Here is an 18907-nt window from a genome sequence, read left to right as displayed (position 1 = left end):
AGGGAAGGAGGTTGTTGGCTAAGATCTCGCGATACATGGTCCCATCCATCCTCCCCTCAATACGGTGCAGTCGTCCTGTCCCCTTTGCAGAAAAGCATCCCCAAAGAATGATGTTTCCACCTCTATGCTTCACGGTTGGGATGATGTTCTTGGGGTTGTTCTCATCCTTCTTGTTCCTCCAAACACGGCGAGTGGAGTTTAGACCAAAAAGCTGTATTTTTGTCTCATCAGACCACATGACCTTCTCCCATTCCTCCCCTGGATCATCCAGATGGTCATTGGCAAACTTCAGACGGGCCTGGACATGCGCTGGTTTGAGCAGGGGGACCTTGCGTGCGCTGCAGGATTTTAATCCATGACGGCGCAGTGTTTTACTAATGTTTTCTCTTGAGACTGTGGTCCCAGCTCACTACAGGTTATTGACCAGGTCCTACCGTGTAGTTCTGGGCTGATCCCTCACCTTCCTCATGATCATTGATGCCCCAAGAGGTGAGAACTTGCATGGAGCCCCAGACCGAGGGTGATTGACCGTCATCTTGAACTTCTTCCATTTTCTAATAATTGCGCCAACAGTTGTTGCCTTCTCACCAAGCTGCTTGCCTATTGTCCTGTAGCCCATCCAAGCCTTGTGCAGGTCTACAATTGTATCCCTGATGTCCTTACACCCTCTCTGGTCTTGGCCATTGTGGAGAGGTTGGAGTCTGTTTGATTGAGTGTGTGGACAGGTGTCTTTTATACAGGTAACGAGTTCAAACACGTGCAGTTAATACATATAATGAGTGGAGAACAGGAGGGATTCTTAAAGAAAAACGAACAGGTCTGTGAGCCGGAATTCTTACTGGTTGGTAGGTGATCAAATACTTACAAGTATGTCATGCAATAAAATGCTAATTAATTACTTAAAAATCATACAATGTGATTTTCTGGATTTTTGTTTTAGATTCCGTCTCTCACGGTTGAAGTGTACCTATGATAAAAATTACAGACCTCTACATGCTTTATAAGTAGAAAACCTGCAAAATCGAGAGTGTATCAAATACTTGTTCTCCCCACTGTACATGCCCATCTGAAGTTTTCCAATGAACATCTGAATGATTCAGAGGACAACTGGGTGTAAGTGTTGTGGTCAGATGAGACCAAAATGGACCTCTTTGGCATCAACTCAACTCGCCGTGTTTGGAGGAGGTGGAATGCTGCCTATGACCCCAAGAACACCATCCCCACCGTCAAACATGGAGGTGGAAACATTATGCTTCGGGGTGTTTTTCTGCTAAGAGGACAGGACAACTTCACCGCATCAAAGGAACGATGGACGGGGCCATGTACCGTCAAATCTTGGGTGAGAACCTCCTCTCAGCCAGGGCATTGAAAATGGGTCGTGGATGGGTATTCCAGCATGACAATGACCCAAAACACACGGCCAAGGCAACAAAGGAGTGGCTCAAGAAGAAGCACATTAAGGTCCTGGAGTGGCCTAGCCAGTCTCCAGACCTTAATCCCATAGAAAATCTGTGGAGGGAGCTGAAGGTTCGAGTTGCCAAACGTCAGCCTCAAAACCTTAATGACTTGGAGAAGATCTGCAAAGAGGAGTGGAACAAAATCCCTCCTAAGATGTGTGCAAACCTAGTGGCCTACTACAAGAAACGTCTGACCTCTGTGATTGCCACCAAGTACTAAGTCATGTTTTGCAGAGGGGTCAAATACTTATTTCCCTCATTAAAATGCAAATCATTTTATAACATTTTTGACATGCGTTTTTCTGGATTTTTTTGTTGGTATTCTGTCTCTCACTGTTCAAATAAACCTACCATTAAAATTATAGACTGATCATTTCTTTGTCAGTGGGCAAAATCAGCAGGGGATCAAATACTTTTTTCCCTCACTGTACCTTTTTTTCCCCGCACCATTGGTTAGAGCCTTTAAGTAAGCATTTCACTGTAAGGTGAAACTTTGATTTGATTTGAGAAGCCTAATTACTGTGACTAAACAGTCATGTGGAATTTGACTGCCTTCATGACTCGTGAACGCCGGTGTGGCGGTAATACGGTCACCGCAACAGCCCTAGCCTTATACTGAGGAATGGCTTCCGTCTGGCCATTCTACCATAAATGCCTGATTGGTGGAGTGCTGCAGATATGGTTGTCCCTCTGGTAGGTTCTCCCATCTCCACAGAGGAATTCTGGAGCTCTGTCAGAGTGACCATCGGGTTCTTGGTCACCTACCTAACCAAGGCCCTTCTCCCCCAATTGCTCAGTTTGGCCAGCTCTAGGAAGAGTCTTGGTGGTTCCAAACTTCTTCCGTTTAAGAATGATGGAGGCCACTGTCTTCTTGGTACCCTTCCCCAGATCTGTGCCTCGAAACAATCCTGTCTCGGAGCTCTACAGACAATTTCCTCGACCTCATGGCTTGGTTTTTCTCTGACATACACTGTCAACTGTTGGACCATATATAGACAGGTGTGTGCCTTTCCAAATCATGTCCAATCAATTGAGTTTACCACAGGTGGACTCCAATCAAGTTGTAGACACATCTCAAGGATGATCAACGGAAACAGGATGCACCTGAGCTCAATTTTGAGTCTCATAGCAAAGGGTCTGAATACTTACTTAAATAAGGTATTTCGGTGGCTGAACTGATTCCGACAACATGTCCCGAGAGAGCCATGTTTCCGTGAAACAGAGAATGTTACAATCGGTCTCTCTGGAAGGCAACCCTTGCTCTAACTTATTTTTACCCATCTACCATTAGGTGCCCTTCTTTGCAAGGCATTGGAAAACCTCCCTGGTCTTTGTGGTTGAATCAGTGTTTGAAATGCACTGCTCGACTGAGAGACCTTACAGATAATTTGTATGTGTGGGGTACAGAGATGAGGTAGTCATTCAGAAATCATGTTCAACACTATTATTGTGCACACAGTGAGTCCTTGCAACTTATTATGTAACTTATTTAGGCATGCCATTACAAAGGTGTTGAATACTTATTGACTCAAGACATATCAGCATTTCATATTTTATTAGCATTTTTAACATTTTGAAAACCTAATTTTACTTTGACTTTATGGGAATTGTATGTAGGCTGAAAACCTCACATTTTATCCATTTTAAATTCAGGCTGTAACACAACAACATTTTGAAAAAGCCAAGGGGTGTGAATACTTTCTGAAGGCAATGTAAGATTCTGTTAAGTGAATATATTTAAGTTTAACCCTAATTTCAATGTTTACAATGCTGGTTGAAATGAGATGAAAACAGTACTGGTTGATTACTTTTTTCAAATCCAATGTATTTTCCACGTTGATTCCATGACACAATACGCTGACAAATTATGTTGAAACAACGTTGATTCAACCAGTGAATACCCAGTGGGGAGCTATTGTCAGAACTGTACTGTATATGGAAAAGTGGGAAAACTATTTTACCCCTCCAAATTAAAACAAGTCAGGGCACATCCTAAAGCCAGACATTGTCTCAGTTGAGGTGTCGACTCAAAGTAGTCAAAAACATCTCAAAACAATTAATAGCTATTTTACTGGAGGCAATGGTTTGCTGGAGAGTTTGCAGTCATCATGAGATTTACTCACGATTTAGGAGTTATTTCATCCTAAACAAGAAACAACAAAGAAGTGGAGCCTGTCAAGCAGAAAGCTGAGATAACCACTTAAAATGTTTTCCCAAAGCAAGGCAGATCTCTCACACATTTCAGTCCACACCTCCATAACAATCACATTTGACCTCCGTTAAATGCTCAACACCTTACATTCATTCCTCTCTTAAAACATATTCCTAACAGGGTAGACTATAAACATGGCTCTTTCCACAATTATCCATCCAGTTTTGAAAGATTGTCTTTGATGGTGGAGCTGATTCAATTAGTAAGAGATAAATCACTAGGCTGCTAAAATCTCAACACGTACAGTTAACATACTCATATTATGGGAGCAACATCTGTCTTTAACATTCTGTTTACCCTTTTTTCTCTTTCCACCGGAAACCTGCATGTTCTCACATGGAGAGAGAACATTTTACTTTTTATAGCTGTAGTGCCTTGACAATCCCGATAGAGGACTGGTAAGGAGGTAGACAGTGCTTTAGGCAGTTGATAGTGTACCGTATATTTAGACACAGGACTCCTGCCATTAACTGTACCTGAGTATGAATGTGAAAACTAGCATTAATCCCAACACTGCTGAATTAGTGAAGGGGAAGGCACTGGCACCGGGCCAGTATTTTCCACAGGTGCCTATTAAGGGAGAGAGACACATGCCCCTCGACTCTCAGGTAGTACAACGCGTGGCAGGAAGCTCTCTTTGAAAGTTCCCTTAAAAGGAAGTGTACAGGCGACAGCAGATGTGTGTGATGAGGTGTCTCCTTACTAACCTTATTACCCTGAGGGCCCTCAGGTCCAACGTCACCCTGTGGACCGGGTAAACCCTGGGGAGGAACAAAGAACACTCCATAAATATGGAGTGCACAATTCACATCGGGACATAAAGTGAAGGCTACCCAGATATGGATGCTAAATTGCTGGGAAGATCTACAGAGATTACAGACATTATCAACTACATTGTGTGTGTGTGTGTGTGTGTGTGTGTGTGTGTGTGTGTGTGTGTGTGTGTGTGTGTGTGTGTGTGTGTGTGTGTGTGTGTGTGTGCGCGGGAGGGAGTGGAGTGGAGTGGAGCATGGAGCGGGTATACATGCGTTCATACAGGTGTTTCACAAAAGTAGAACACATTGATCTGAACATGGGCAATTCCCAGGTACATGTCGCTGTTCTTTACCCACCTGGAGACCTCTGACTCCTCTGGTGCCCATTGGGCCCTCAGGACCCTGGGAGTGGACATTCAATGAGACAGTAAAGAAAGGTCCTGTATAAATCAACCTGTAGTATGACCAACAGAACAAAAGAAAGACTCAGAGAACAGATAAAGTGGATTACTCATACCGACCCTGTCCCCTTTAATTCCTGGAGTGCCACACTCGCCTCTCTCACCCTGTGTAATGAAAGCAATATATCATATGAATGAACTGTAGCTTCAAAATAACATAAATAGTAATGACATCTTGAATGACATACCCTCTCTCCTTTGTAACCAGATTTTCCCTGCAAACAAACACAGTAGAATAGGTTCGATTGTGAGCAACAGCTGTACGTGCATTGATAAATGCTTAATCAACATACAGATGTAGGATCTTAATTTAAGCCAGTTTGCTGCAGCAACAGGAAATGTGGATTATTATTAATGGAATTCTTTTTTTATAGGGTTTGATGTATTTTTTGTAAATCAAGTCTGAAATGTCACAGTGGAAAACTTCAGAAGCATTTTTAAACCTCAAATACACTACACGTTTTACATTTCCTGTGTTGCAGGAAAGTTCCCCTGCAACAGGGTGATTAGATTAAGAACCTAGATCTGTATCTATAAAGATCCGCATATGAACATTTCATATAAGAAGTACTACGTGTTTAAGTGTATCACTCACTTCTCCGCCATCCCGACCTGGAAGTCCACTTAGTCCTCCCTCTCCCTAAAAGGAAAGGAGAACATGGCAATCTACCGTATATTACTGGAGCTATTCCATTTAGATTATTTAACTTATATTTAACTAGGCAAGTCAGTTAAGAACAAATTCTTATTTACAATTACGGCCTACCCCAAACCTGGACGACGCTGGGCCAATTGTGCGCCGCCCTATGGGACTACCAATCACGGCCGGTTGTGATACAGCCTAGAATCGAACCAGGGTCTGTAGTGACACCTCTTGATGCAGTGCCTTAGACCTCTGCGCCACCTGGGAGCCTGAGCCTTAAATTATTACTCCTATAAGGAATATGCAGTATGTCTATACAAGAATAGTATATGGAAATTGGCTGTGTCTTTGATTTTAGAGAGACATCAGGAACACAACAGGTATGTAGATCAATTAAATAATTAAAAAGAATCATAACAAATCAAAGACCTTCAATCCTTTGAGACCAGGGGCTCCATCATCTCCAGGGCGACCCTTCTTCCCCTGTGGAATGAAGTAACAACACAAGATTCATTTAACTCACTTTCGAACAAAACATGTCTTCGCAAATGATCCACAGTGAGTCAAGGTCTGTGACAGAGCCTGTTCGCGAACCCAGAGTCTCTGGTGGTACAGGTGGTGCAATGCAGTGGTGGTGCAATGCAGTGCCCTAGACCACTGCGCCACCAGGGAGGCCCCAAAATGAATGTACTTTTTACTCCATACATTTTCCCTGACACCCAAAAGTAGTCGTTACATTTTGACAGGAAAATTGTCCAATTCACACAGTTATCAAGAGAACATCTGTCACGCCCTGACCTTAGAGATCCTTTATATTCTCTATTTTGGTTAGGTCAGGTTGTGACTGGAGAGGGTAGTCAAGTTCTCATTTCTATGTTGGCCTGGTATTGTTCCCAATCAGAGGCAGCTGTCTATTGTTGTCTCTGATTGGGGATCATATTTAGGCAGCCTTTTCCCACTGGGTTTTTGAGGAGATCTTGTCTATGTCTAGTTGCCTGTGAGCACTACATTAGTGTCACGGTTCAGTTTGCTTCACTTTATTGTTTTCTGTGAGTTTCATCTAATAAACATGTGGAACTCTATGCACGCTGCGCCATGGTCCATTAATTCAACGATCGTGACAACATCCCTGGTCATCCCTACTGCATCTGATCTGGCAGACTCACTAAACACAAATGCTTTGTTTGTCAATTGTGTTGGACTGTGCCCCTGGCTATCCGCCAATAAAAAAATAATTGTGCTGTCTGATTTGCTTAATATAAGGAATTTGAAATTATTTATACTTTTATCAATTCCATTTACTTTTGATACTTAAGTATTTTTAAAACCAAATACTTTTAAACTTTTACTCAAGTAGTATTTTACTTGGTGACTTTTACTTTTACTTTAGTCATTTTCTATTAAGCTATCTTTACTTTTACTCAAGTATAACACTTTAGTACTTTTTTCACCACTGGTTATTGATCATGCAGCTGTCTGTCAGCACAAGACTAATTGTCAGATGCTGAGGACCCGAACATTAACATGGCTGTCATACATCCAGAAGGGGGCCTCTCTAGTCTGTTCTGATGATTAGAAGCATTGGTGGAAAAAGTATCTAATTGTCATAGATAGCTTAATAGAAAGTTACTCAAGTGAAAGCCAGCCAGTAAAATACTACTTGAGTAAAAGTCTAAAAGTATTTGATTTTAAATATACAGTGCCTTGCGAAAGTATTCGGCCCCCTTGAACTTTGCGCCCTTTTGCCACATTTCAGGCTTCAAACATAAATATATAAAACTGTATTTTTTTGTGAAGAATCAACAACAAGTGGGACACAATCATGAAGTGGAACGACATTTATTGGATATTTCAAACTTTTTTAACAAATCAAAAACTGAAAAATTGGGTGTGCAAAATTATTCAGCCCCCTTAAGTTAATACTTTGTAGCGTCACCTTTTGCTGCGATTACAGCTGTAAGTAGCTTGGGGTATGTCTCTATCAGTTTTGCACATCGAGAGACTGAAATTTTTTCCCATTCCTCTTTGCAAAACAGCTCGAGCTCAGTGAGGTTGGATGGAGAGCATTTGTGAACAGCAGTTTTCAGTTCTTTCCACAGATTCTCGATTGGATTCAGGTCTGGACTTTGACTTGGCCATTCTAACACCTGGATATGTTTATTTTTGAACCATTCCATTGTAGATTTTGCTTTATGGTTTGGATCATTGTCTTGTTGGAAGACAAATCTCCGTCCCAGTCTCAGGTCTTTTGCAGTCTCCATCAGGTTTTCTTCCAGAATGGTCCTGTATTTGGCTCCATCCATCTTCCCATCAATTTTAACCATCTTCCCTGTCCCTGCTGAAGAAAAGCAGGCCCAAACCATGATGCTGCCACCACCATGTTTGACAGTGGGGATTGTGTGTTCAGGGTGATGAGCTGTGTTGCTTTTACGCCAAACATAACATTTTGCATTGTTGCCAAAAAGTTCAATTTTGGTTTCATCTGACCAGAGCACCTTCTTCCACATGTTTGGTGTCTCCCAGGTGGCTTGTGGCAAACTTTAAACAACACTTTTTATGGATATCTTTAAGAAATGGCTTTCTTCTTGCCACTCTTCCATAAAGGCCAGATTTGTGCAATATACGACTGATTGTTGTCCTATGGACAGAGTGTCCCACCTCAGCTGTAGATCTCTGCAGTTCATGCAGAGTGATCATGGGCCTCTTGGCTGCATCTCTGATCAGTCTTCTCCTTGTATGAGCTGAAAGTTTAGAGGGACGGCCAGGTCTTGGTACATTTGCAGTGGTCTGATACTCCTTCCATTTCAATATTATCGCTTGTACAGTGCTCCTTGGGATGTTTAAAGCTTGGGAAATCTTTTTGTATCCAAATCTGGCTTTAAACTTCTTCACAACAGTATCTCGGACCTGCCTGGTGTGTTCCTTGTTCTTCATTATGCTCTCTGCGCTTTTAACAGACCTCTGAGACTATCACAGTGCAGGTGCATTTATACGGAGACTTGATTACACACAGGTGGATTGTATTTATCATCATTAGTCATTTAGGTCAACATTGGATCATTCAGAGATCCTCACTGAACTTCTGGAGAGAGTTTGCGGCACTGAAAGTAAAGGGGCTGAATAATTTTGCACGCCCAATTTTTCAGTTTTTGATTTGTTACATTTTTTAGAAATATCCAATAAATGTTGTTCCACTTCATGATTGTGTCCCACTTGTTGTTGATTATTCACCAAAAAATACAGTTTTATATCTTTATGTTTGAAGCCTGAAATGTGGCAAAAGGTCGCAAAGTTCAAGGGGGACGAATATTTCGCAAGGCACTGTACTTCAGTATCAAAAGCAAAAGTATAAATAATTTAAAGTTCCTATTATTTAGCAAAGCAGACAGCACAATTGTATTGTTTTTTAAATGTTCAGACAGCCAGGGGCACAATCCAACACTCAGACATTATTTACAAAAGATGACCATGTGTTCTCTTGATAAGTGTGTGAATTTGACTATTTTCCTGTCCTGCTAAGCATTCAAACTGTAATGAGTACTTTTGGTTGTCAGGGAAAATGTATGGAGTAAAAGTACAATATTTTCTTTAGGAATGTAGTGAAGTAAAAGTTGTCAAAAATATAAATAAAGTAAAGTACAGATTCCCCCCAAAACGACTTAAGTAGTACATTAAAGTATTTTTACTTAAGTAACTACTGTGTAGAATAACCTAATCTTACACTTTAAGCCCCCTTGTAACGGTTGTCATAGGTGGAAGAAGGTGAAGAGGACCAAGGTGCAGCGTGGTACGTGTTCATGGTAGATTTAATAAAGAAACTGAACACTAGAACAAAAAAACACGCCCTGACCAAACTAAAAAAGAGACATAAAAAAGGAACTAAGGTCAGGACGTGACACCCCTCCAACATTCTCCAACTCTCACTAGCTGACAATGGAGGTAGTAAGTGTTATTTCCGATGACAAAGGTCCTGATTTATTGCGAGTAAAGGTCTTCATAGGATGCCCATGGCTTCCATGGGGGACATCTTATGTGGGAAGGGAAATGTGCAACAACTTGACAGGACAGGCAACACAAATTAGCAGTTGAGGCTTAAAGGAAATTCATGAAGAAAAACAACCAAAAATCTGTCTTGTCCTGTAGCATTTGGACTATTTTCAGAATGCTGGTAATGGAGATGCAAGAAAGACAGCTTTCTATGACCACTGGGTGTAACTTAGAAAAAAAGCAAGCAATTATTGTAAGTATCTAAAACCAAGCAATTACCCACAATATCAGAATCTTGTAAGATTCCTCTTTGGGACGTTTAATTGAATTCAGCCCTTCAGGAATATATCACCTTCTTTAATTTCAAAGGAAAAGTATTCTGCGTTTGGAAAGGAAAGAAAAAGTACTTACGGCTAAGCCACTGAGTCCTCTTTCGCCCTTCTCACAGGCACATTGTTGGGCCGGGGGACACTTCAAAAAGGACATGCTTTCAGAATCAACATGTAACTGGACAAGACACTTTTTTTGTATTTGTTTTTATTTAAACTTTTTTTTAAAACTAGGCAAGTCCCTTAAGAATAAATTATTATTTAATTCAGGGTCCCTGAACTTGATTATGTATTTGTTGAATGAGGACAGCGTATCAAGGCAACAAAATGTAATAGTACCTACCCCTTCATCAGCCAGGTAAGTCTGTGTAGAGAGAGAATAAACAGTGACAACCATTACAGGAAATCATATACTGTATCATCCAAAACATACCGAAACCAGGTACATTTACAACTAGATTACAGGACTAGTAAACTCTAGCATAATGTATCATACTTTTGCCTAACCTCTTCACACACCGGTCCCATGTTTCACTATACTGAACAAAAATATGAACACAACTTGTAAATTGTTGGTCCCATGAGCTGAAATGAAAGATCCCAGAAATTGTACATACGCATAAAAAGCTTATTTCTCTAAAATGTTGTGCACAAATTTGTTTACATCCCTGTTAGTCATTTGCCAAGATAATCCCTCCACCAGACAGGTGTGGCATATCAAGAAGCTGATTAAACAGGATATCCATTACACAGGTGCACCTTGTGTGGGGGACAATAAAAAGCCACTCTAGAATTTGTGCCACAGATGCACAAACTGTCAGAAACCATGTAACGGTCGTCATTGGTGGAATAAGGTGAGGACCAATGCGCAGCGTATTTAATGAAAACTGAACACTGAATAACAAAACAACAAACAAACAACCGGAACAGTTCTGTCTGGTGTAGACACACAAAGACTGAAAACAACTACCCACAAATCAAGTGGGAAAAACAGGCTACCTAAGTATGATTCTCAATCAGAGACAACGATTGACAGCTGTCTCTGATTGAGAACCATACCAGGCCAAACACATAGAAAACCAAAACTAGAACAACACATAGAATGCCCACCCCAACTCGCAAGGATCTGTCGCAAGGATCTGTCGCAAGGATCTGTACACAATTCCCGGAAGCTGAAAATGTCCCAGATCTTCCATGGCCTGCATACTCTCCAGACATGTCACCCATTGAACATGTTTGGGGATGCTCTGGATCGACGTGTACGACAGCGCGTTCCTTTTCCCGCCAATATCCAGCAACTTCACACAGTCATTGAAGAGGAGTGGGACAACATTCCACAGGCCACAATCAATAGCCTGGTCAACTCTATGCGAAGGAGATACTGACTGGTATTCTGATCCACGCCCTTAATTAAAAAAAAAAGGATCTGTGACCAACAGATGCATATCTGTATTCAAAGTCATGTGAAATCCATATATTAAGGCATAAAACATGTGTTTCAATTGACTGATTTCCTTATATGAGCTGTAACTCAGTAAAATCTTTGAAAATGTTGCATGTTGCGTTTATATTTTTGTTCGATGTATAAACTAGACTTTGAAAAGCCTGGTGTCTGAGTCCAAGTGACTTTTGGGGTTTCTTGAATTATGGTTCCGTACCAAGCTCTGTTTGGCTATGTTGCCACTTGAAATAAATGAATGTGTAGAAAGTCCCTTGTAATAGCAATGACACAAATGCAAACCAAATGGTATGATAAAAGAGTATCACTGAAAGCACCCTGACTGTTTACCCTCAGAGGAATGTAAGGTGCGACCGCAAGAGGTTGTGTTTACTCTTATTGAAAAAACCCATGAAGCATTCAACAGTCAAAGTAAAGCCCATGATATGCACTCACAATATAGAGATGGTAAGCAGCATGTCTATTGGGAAATGTAAGACAGCTGTCTGCTCATTGAACAAAAATACCAAATCCATGACTCTCATCCATAGCCATTCATTATCTTGCTACAGTCTCTTGAATTTGTATCCCTACGAATTGTGGAATGTCAGTCATTCTGGCTCCAGTCTGGATCCTACTTAACCCTCATACTACCTACCGCCTGCTGTCATTTTGACCGCAGAGGAATCATTTTTTAATGAATTCTTCAAAATGTTCATGACTTTGTCAATCAACTTGTTCATAGGAATCTAAATCGAAATAATTGTTTAGTGTTTCTGCATCCATATAGACTTAATAATTAAAGTCCTTTAGGGTAATTTTCACGACAGCCAAACACACCTAATTCTGCCTATAGTAACTTGATAGATAGGACCTTTATTTAAATCTAGATTTCTCTGGAGACATAATAACAAGTTATCCAAGTTATAGAGGGTGGAGGGGGACCTGTATCAGTGACTTTGACCAGATAGACAGATCATCTGCAGAGATATAACTCCCCATGTACTCGCCTGAGATTGTACTTTTCTATACCACGTATTCTATGACTTTGTACAAAACCAAAATTATCTTAATTTTTTTGGCATATAAACTTCTGCCAATGGTATAAATACTTGATCGAACTGCAATACAGAACTCCGATACACTCTGAATCGACACAAAGAGCTGCATTGGTGTGTATTCTCCAAAAAGTATTTATTCTTTGGAAAATCTAAAAAAGTATTAATTTGAATCTCGGATTCTCTGGAGATATAATATGAATTATCCTCAGATGGTGGAGGGGGACCTGTATCAGGGATTTTGAACAGATAGACTGATCATCTGCAGAAATTAAGCACCTTATGTACTCGGCTATGGTTATAACTGGTTTGACCATGTACAAACAGTCAAAACAGCTCATAAAAGTCGGTCAGCGGTATGCATACTTGGCAGAACTGTAATAAAGAACCAACTACTCTCTGAATGTACACAGTGCTGTATTGGTGTGTATTCTTCTAAAACAAATGTTTTACGGGAAACGTAATATAAATACCAGAATTCCTATAATATCATCCAGTATTCTATATGTGCAACTTGTTATGGTATTTGGGTTGCAATAACATTTGGTTTTAAGTGACTGAGTATTTGGGCATGCTTTTTGATTATGTCAAAATGTGTATTTACTTCATAATTCTAAAAACAAAATGATACTACAATCAGATGATGGTAAATCTGTTTGTTTTTTTACTTATGTGGATTGCACTAAAAATTGCACTAGAAACATTCATATTTTTGTTTGACAGAATATGCTAATTAACTGTAATTTTGCAAAAGTAACAGTCTGTTTTGGTTTAAAAAAACAGATAACATTATTTACATGTCTAATGATATTTTCATGAGAATTAAGTTGATTTTTTGCTATGATTGTTGCTTTTTCCAATAGTTTCTTCTTTGGATCAAAATGATCTAGGTTGTATGTAAAACATGGTAGTTGGTAGTATGAGGGTTAAAAACACCTCCAGAGATGATTTTGGTTGCAACATCTTGTGTAATTCAACTCTGATTACATGTAAATCACAACTGTATCATTGTGTCATCATCACTACCTAACATTGTGTTTCTTGAGAAGCAATGCAAGGCAGATCATACTCACAATTTCTTTGAGGACTTTCTCCACAATGTCAATATCCTGCAGGTTGTGGAGGTATCGGGAGGCAGGAGAACTGGCCAACAAACTCAGCTGGGCCACGTTGGCTGACTCGTTGGCTGCACGGGTGATGCCCACCGTGAAGAACTTCACCCCCTGGTTCTTGGCGTCAGCGGCAGCTGAGAAGATGTCTGGGTTCCTGGGGTGGGAGATGCCGTCAGTGAGCAGCATGGCCACCTTGATGTTGCCTGGGCTGGACTCCTCCAGGTACATTTTGGTCATGTTGGTGATGGCGTAGGTGGTGTAGGTGCCGTGGCCGATGTAGACAATGGGGGTGATGTGGGACTTGAAGTTGTCGGTGCCCTTCCACTGCTTGAAGGTCTGCTCGATGATGACGTGACTGCTGTACTGCAGCAGGGCCGCCTTCCAGCTCAGACTGCGCCCGGTCTGCAGACGGGCGGCCTGGAGCCTGTCCACCACATCCATGGCAAAGCGCTTCTCCTGCTCATGGTTCTCCTTGGCACTCTCAGAGCTGTCCAGCAGAAAGGTAAGCTCCAGACCGCAGTCCTCATCTAAAATGGCTGTGTTCATGTGAAGATGAGTCAGAGACACACAATTGCACCAAGAGGCTATTCTATTAAAAATTGTCATTGTGAGTTATGAATGTGTTATGAAGTTCTTATGTAGGTGCCCTTCAAATAAAGAGTTCCCGTGTTTTCTATTTTCACTCATTTTTAGATGAGTGCAATCATTCAAAGTTATGACAATCACCGTCAAAATGCCAAAAACACTATCTAAAATGAACTCTTTGTCTTGATATTACATCTCTCACATGGACAGAAAGACCAAGCTAAATCATGTTAATATGAAATAGAGTGAAAATGCCGTAGGATATCAACTCCTTGGGAACATAGCAGGTACAGTAGTATATCCCAGGACATCCGCTCATAGGATAGATATCTATCAAATCAAATTTTATTTGTCACATACACATGGTTAGCAGATGTTAATGCCAGTGTAGCGAAATGCTTGTGCTTCTAGTTCCGACAATGCAGTAATAACCAACAAGTAATCTAACTAACAATTCCAAAACTACTGTCTTATACACAGTGTAAGGGGATAAAGAATATGTACATAAGGATATATGAATGAGTGATGGTACAGAGCAGCATAGGCAATATACAGTAGATGGTATCGAGTACAGTATATACATATGAGATGAGTATGTAAACAAAGTGGCATAGTTAAAGTGGCTAGTGATACCTGTATTACATAAGGATGCCGTCGATGATATAGAGTACAGTATATACGTATGCATATGAGATGAATAATGTAGGGTAAGTGACATTATATAAGGTAGCATTGTTTAAAGTGGCTAGTGATATATTTACATCATTTCCCATCAATTCCCATTATTAAAGTGGCTGGAGTTGAGTCAGTGTCAGTGTGTTGGCAGCAGCCACTCAATGTTAGTGGTGGCTGTTTAACAGTCTGATGGCCTTGAGATAGAAGCTGTTTTTCAGTCTCTCGGTCCCAGCTTTGATGCACCTGTACTGACCTCACCTTCTGGATGATAGCGGGGTGAACAGGCAGTGGCTCGGGTGGTTGTTGTCCTTGATGATCTTTATGGCCTTCCTGTAACATCAGGTGGTGTAGGTGTCCTGGAGGGCAGGTAGTTTGCCCCCGGTGATGCGTTGTGCAGACCTCACTAACCTCTGGAGAGCCTTACGGTTGAGGGCGGAGCAGTTGCCGTACCAGGCGGTGATACAGCCCGCCAGGATGCTCTCGATTGTGCATCTGTAGAAGTTTGTGAGTGCTTTTGGTGACAAGCCAAATTTCTTCAGCCTCCTGAGGTTGAAGAGGCGCTGCTGCGCCTTCTTCACGATTCTGTCTGTGTGAGTGGACCAATTCAGTTTGTCTGTGATGTGTATGCCGAGGAACTTAAAACTTGCTACCCTCTCCACTACTGTTCCATCGATGTGAATAGGGAGGTGTTCCCTCTGCTGTTTCCTGAAGTCCACAATCATCTCCTTAGTTTTGTTGACGTTGAGTGTGAGGTTATTTTCCCACCACACTCCGAGGGCCCTCACCTCCTCCCTGTAGGCCGTCTCGTCGTTGTTGGTAATCAAGCCTACCACTGTTGTGTCGTCCGCAAACTTGATGATTGAGTTGGAGGCGTGCGTGGCCACGCAGTCGTGGGTGAACAGGGAGTACAGGAGAGGGCTCAGAACGCACCCTTGTGGGGCCCCAGTGTTGAGGATCAGCGGGGAGGAGATGTTGTTGCCTACCCTCACCACCTGGGGGCGGCCCGTCAGGAAGTCCAGTACCCAGTTGCACAGGGCGGAGTCGAGACCCAGGGTCTTGAGCTTGATGACGAGCTTGGAGGGTACTATGGTGTTGAATGCCGAGCTGTAGTCGATGAACAGCATTCTCACATAGGTATTCTTCTTGTCCAGATGGGTTAGGGCAGTGTGCAGTGTGGTTGAGATTGCATCGTCTGTGGACCTATTTGGGCGGTAAGCAAATTGAAAGTAAGCAATCTCTCAAAGCACTTCATGATGACGGAAGTGAGTGCTACGGGGCGGTAGTCGTTTAGCTCAGTTACCTTAGCTTTCTTGGGAACAGGAACAATGGTGGCCCTCTTGAAGCATGTGGGAACAGCAGACTGGTATAGGGATTGATTGAATATGTCCGTAAACACACCGGCCAGCTGGTCTGCGCATGCTCTGAGGGCGCGGCTGGGGATGCCGTCTGGGCCTGCAGCCTTGCGAGGGTTAACACGTTTAAATGACTTACTACTCACCTCGGCTGCAGTGAAGGAGAGACCGCATGTTTTCGTTGCAGGCCGTGTCAGTGGCACTGTATTGTCCTCGAAGCGGGCAAAAAAGTTATTTAGTCTGCCTGGGAGCAAGACATCCTGGTCCGTGACGGGGCTGGATTTCTTCCTGTAGTCCGTGATTGACTGTAGACCCTGCCACATGCCTCTTGTGTCTGAGCCATTGAATTGAGATTCTACTTTGTCTCTGTACTGACGCTTAGCTTGTTTGATAGCCTTGCGGAGGGAATAGCTGCACTGTTTGTATTCGGTCATGTTACCAGACACCTTGCCCTGATTAAAAGCAGTGGTTCGCGCTTTCAGTTTCACGCGAATGCTGCCATTAATCCACGGTTTCTGGTTAGGGAATGTTTTAATCGTTGCTATGGGAACGTCATCTTCAACGCACGTCCTAATGAACTCGCACACCGAATCAGCGTATTCGTCAATATTGTTAACTGACGCAATACGAAACATATCCCAGTCCACGTGATGGAAGCAGTCTTGGAGTATGGAGTCGGCTTGGTCGGACCAGCGTTGGACAGACCTCAGCGTGGGAGCCTCTTGTTTTAGTTTCTGTCTGTAGGCAGGGATCAACAAAATGGAGTCGTGGTCAGCTTTTCCAAAAGGGGGGCGGGGCAGGGCCTTATATGCGTCGCGGAAGTTAGAGTAACAATGATCCAAGGTTTTTCCACCCCTGGTTGCGCAATCCATATGCTGATAAAATTTAGGGAGTCTTGTTTTCAGATTAGCCTTCTTAAAATCCCCAGCAACAATGAATGCAGCCTCCGGATAAATGGTTTCCAGTTTGCAAAGAGTTAAATAAAGTTTGTTCAGAGATATCGATGTGTCTGCTTTGGGGGGGGGGGATATATACGGCTGTGATTATAATCGAAGAGAATTCTCTTGGTAGGTAATGCGGTCTACATTTGATTGTGAGGAATTCTAAATCAGGTGAACAGAAGGATTTGAGTTCCTGTATGTTTCTTTCATCACACCATGTCTCGTTAGCCATAAGGCATTTCTGTCGGCGCGATGCGTGGAGAAACCCGTTGGCTGCACCGCATCGGATAGCGTCTCTCCAGTGAGCCATGTTTCCGTGAAGCAAAGAACGTTACAGTCTCTGATGTCCCTCTGGAATGCTACCCTTGCTCGGATTTCATCAACCTTGTTGTCAAGAGACTGGACATTGGCAAGAAGAATGCTAGGGAGTGGTGCACGGTGTGCCCGTCTCCGGAGTCTGACCAGAAGACCGCCTCGTTTCCCTCTTTTTCGGAGTCGTTTTTTGGGGTCGCAGCATGGGATCCATTCCGCTGTCCTGTTTGAAAGGCAGAACACAGGACCCGCGTCGCAAAAAACATATTCTTGGTCGTACTGATGGTGAGTTGACGCTGATCTTATATTCAGTAGTTCTTCTCGACTGTATGTAATGAAACCTAAGATGACCTGGGGTACTAATGTAAGAAATAACACGTAAAAAAACAAAAAACTGCATAGTTTCCTAGGAACGCGAAGCGAGGCGGCCATCTCTGTCGGCGCCTCGCTCTCCACCTGTGTTTGCCAAATGTACTGTGTTCACCTTCACCTATGTTAGCCAAACTTTAACATGTGTTTTTATGACGCATGCTCAAGCTCTTGTTTAGCTGGAATTTGGATTTCTATTGGATTGATGAATTATGGTCACAGAAATGCGACATAATAAGATATCTGTGATCTCACTGTTTGAAATGGCAACTGTTTGCAATGAGCAACTACACTATAAAAACGATAGTGTTTTTTCCCCCTCATACCTTGTCCATTATGTTTTTGCACGTTAGTTGCAATGGCTGGAGCTTGCAGTTGGGCCCCCCTGCCCCTGGGTCTCTTGTTCACTGTTCTCTCTTCATAGTAGTCCTGAGCCCAGACACTCAACATCCCTGCTACCAACAGGAACCAGGTCACAGCAGGGAACAACATTGTCCCTCCAGCAGAGAGAGACAACCAAGGATCAATTTTGGAGCATTTTTACATTTAAACAACCATCTACATGATTTATCTACCAAATTACTTCATGTTCAGTGAGGACAACACGATTGCTCAACATGGAGTATTTGAAAATTGATATTTGTGCACAAGATTAGTGCACAACGAGTCATCAGATCCATCTAAAATAAAGTAACACTAGTTTTTAATCTGAAATGTTAAGATTTTGTATCAGACACTTTCCCACTATTTCATTTCTAAGAATGCATATAGGCAGATTGTCTTTTTACTGAGCAAAACTCCACTGTAGACTCACAATCCAAAGCCTTTTTTTGCCTGCTGCAGATCCGGGTGAGGTAGGCTTGTGCAATGTCCAAAATGCTGGTCTTGTGCAGGTAGTTAGAGAAGAACAGCAGTGATGGAACATTCCAGTTTGCTTCCTGAGTGTGTAGCAGCAGTGATAGACATCCTGAGACCCAGTGTGTCTGTGAGCCCCCCCAGCCTCTCCCTCCTCCTTTATAAGAGAGGAGGGCCGAATGGGGTTGGGTTTCAGCACTGTTGACATTATAAAGATGCCTCCAAGCATCTCATATCTTTTGATCTGGTTGCATGAAGTCATGATTTTAACGAGTGGTGTATAATGTATGGGTAATTCATCTGTATAAACCTTTGTTCTATAGTTTGCCACAACAAAACTGAAAAATGTATTTCAATTTTAACCCC

General features: G+C 42.2%; 1 protein-coding gene across 3 annotated transcripts in view; it reads right to left on the bottom strand.

The window, feature by feature from the left end:
- The window catches only part of LOC118385801 (collagen alpha-1(XXVIII) chain), a 41602-nt gene extending 22944 nt beyond the window's left edge, over positions 1 to 18658 (bottom strand). For all 3 annotated transcript variants that reach the window (XR_008139675.1, XR_008139676.1, XM_052522002.1), the window contains exons 1-11: positions 18501 to 18658; positions 18013 to 18183; positions 13414 to 13988; positions 10188 to 10208; positions 9927 to 9986; positions 5958 to 6011; positions 5481 to 5525; positions 5074 to 5100; positions 4946 to 4990; positions 4782 to 4826; positions 4377 to 4430 (exon numbers count right to left, since the gene is read on the bottom strand). Coding sequence is in view for 1 of the 3 variants with exons in the window: in XM_052522002.1 (XP_052377962.1) it covers positions 4377 to 4430; positions 4782 to 4826; positions 4946 to 4990; positions 5074 to 5100; positions 5481 to 5525; positions 5958 to 6011; positions 9927 to 9986; positions 10188 to 10208; positions 13414 to 13988; positions 18013 to 18178 (1092 nt within the window). In the remaining 2 variants the exon portion in view is untranslated. The remainder of the gene's footprint in view (positions 1 to 4376; positions 4431 to 4781; positions 4827 to 4945; positions 4991 to 5073; positions 5101 to 5480; positions 5526 to 5957; positions 6012 to 9926; positions 9987 to 10187; positions 10209 to 13413; positions 13989 to 18012; positions 18184 to 18500) is intronic.
- Between the last annotated feature and the right edge of the window lie 249 nt (positions 18659 to 18907).

Source organism: Oncorhynchus keta, chromosome 7 (genome assembly GCF_023373465.1).
Source record: "Oncorhynchus keta strain PuntledgeMale-10-30-2019 chromosome 7, Oket_V2, whole genome shotgun sequence".
Classification (NCBI taxonomy): domain Eukaryota; kingdom Metazoa; phylum Chordata; class Actinopteri; order Salmoniformes; family Salmonidae; genus Oncorhynchus; species Oncorhynchus keta.
Note: the sequence above shows the minus strand (reverse complement) of the source record. Positions and strands in the feature narration are given on the sequence as shown.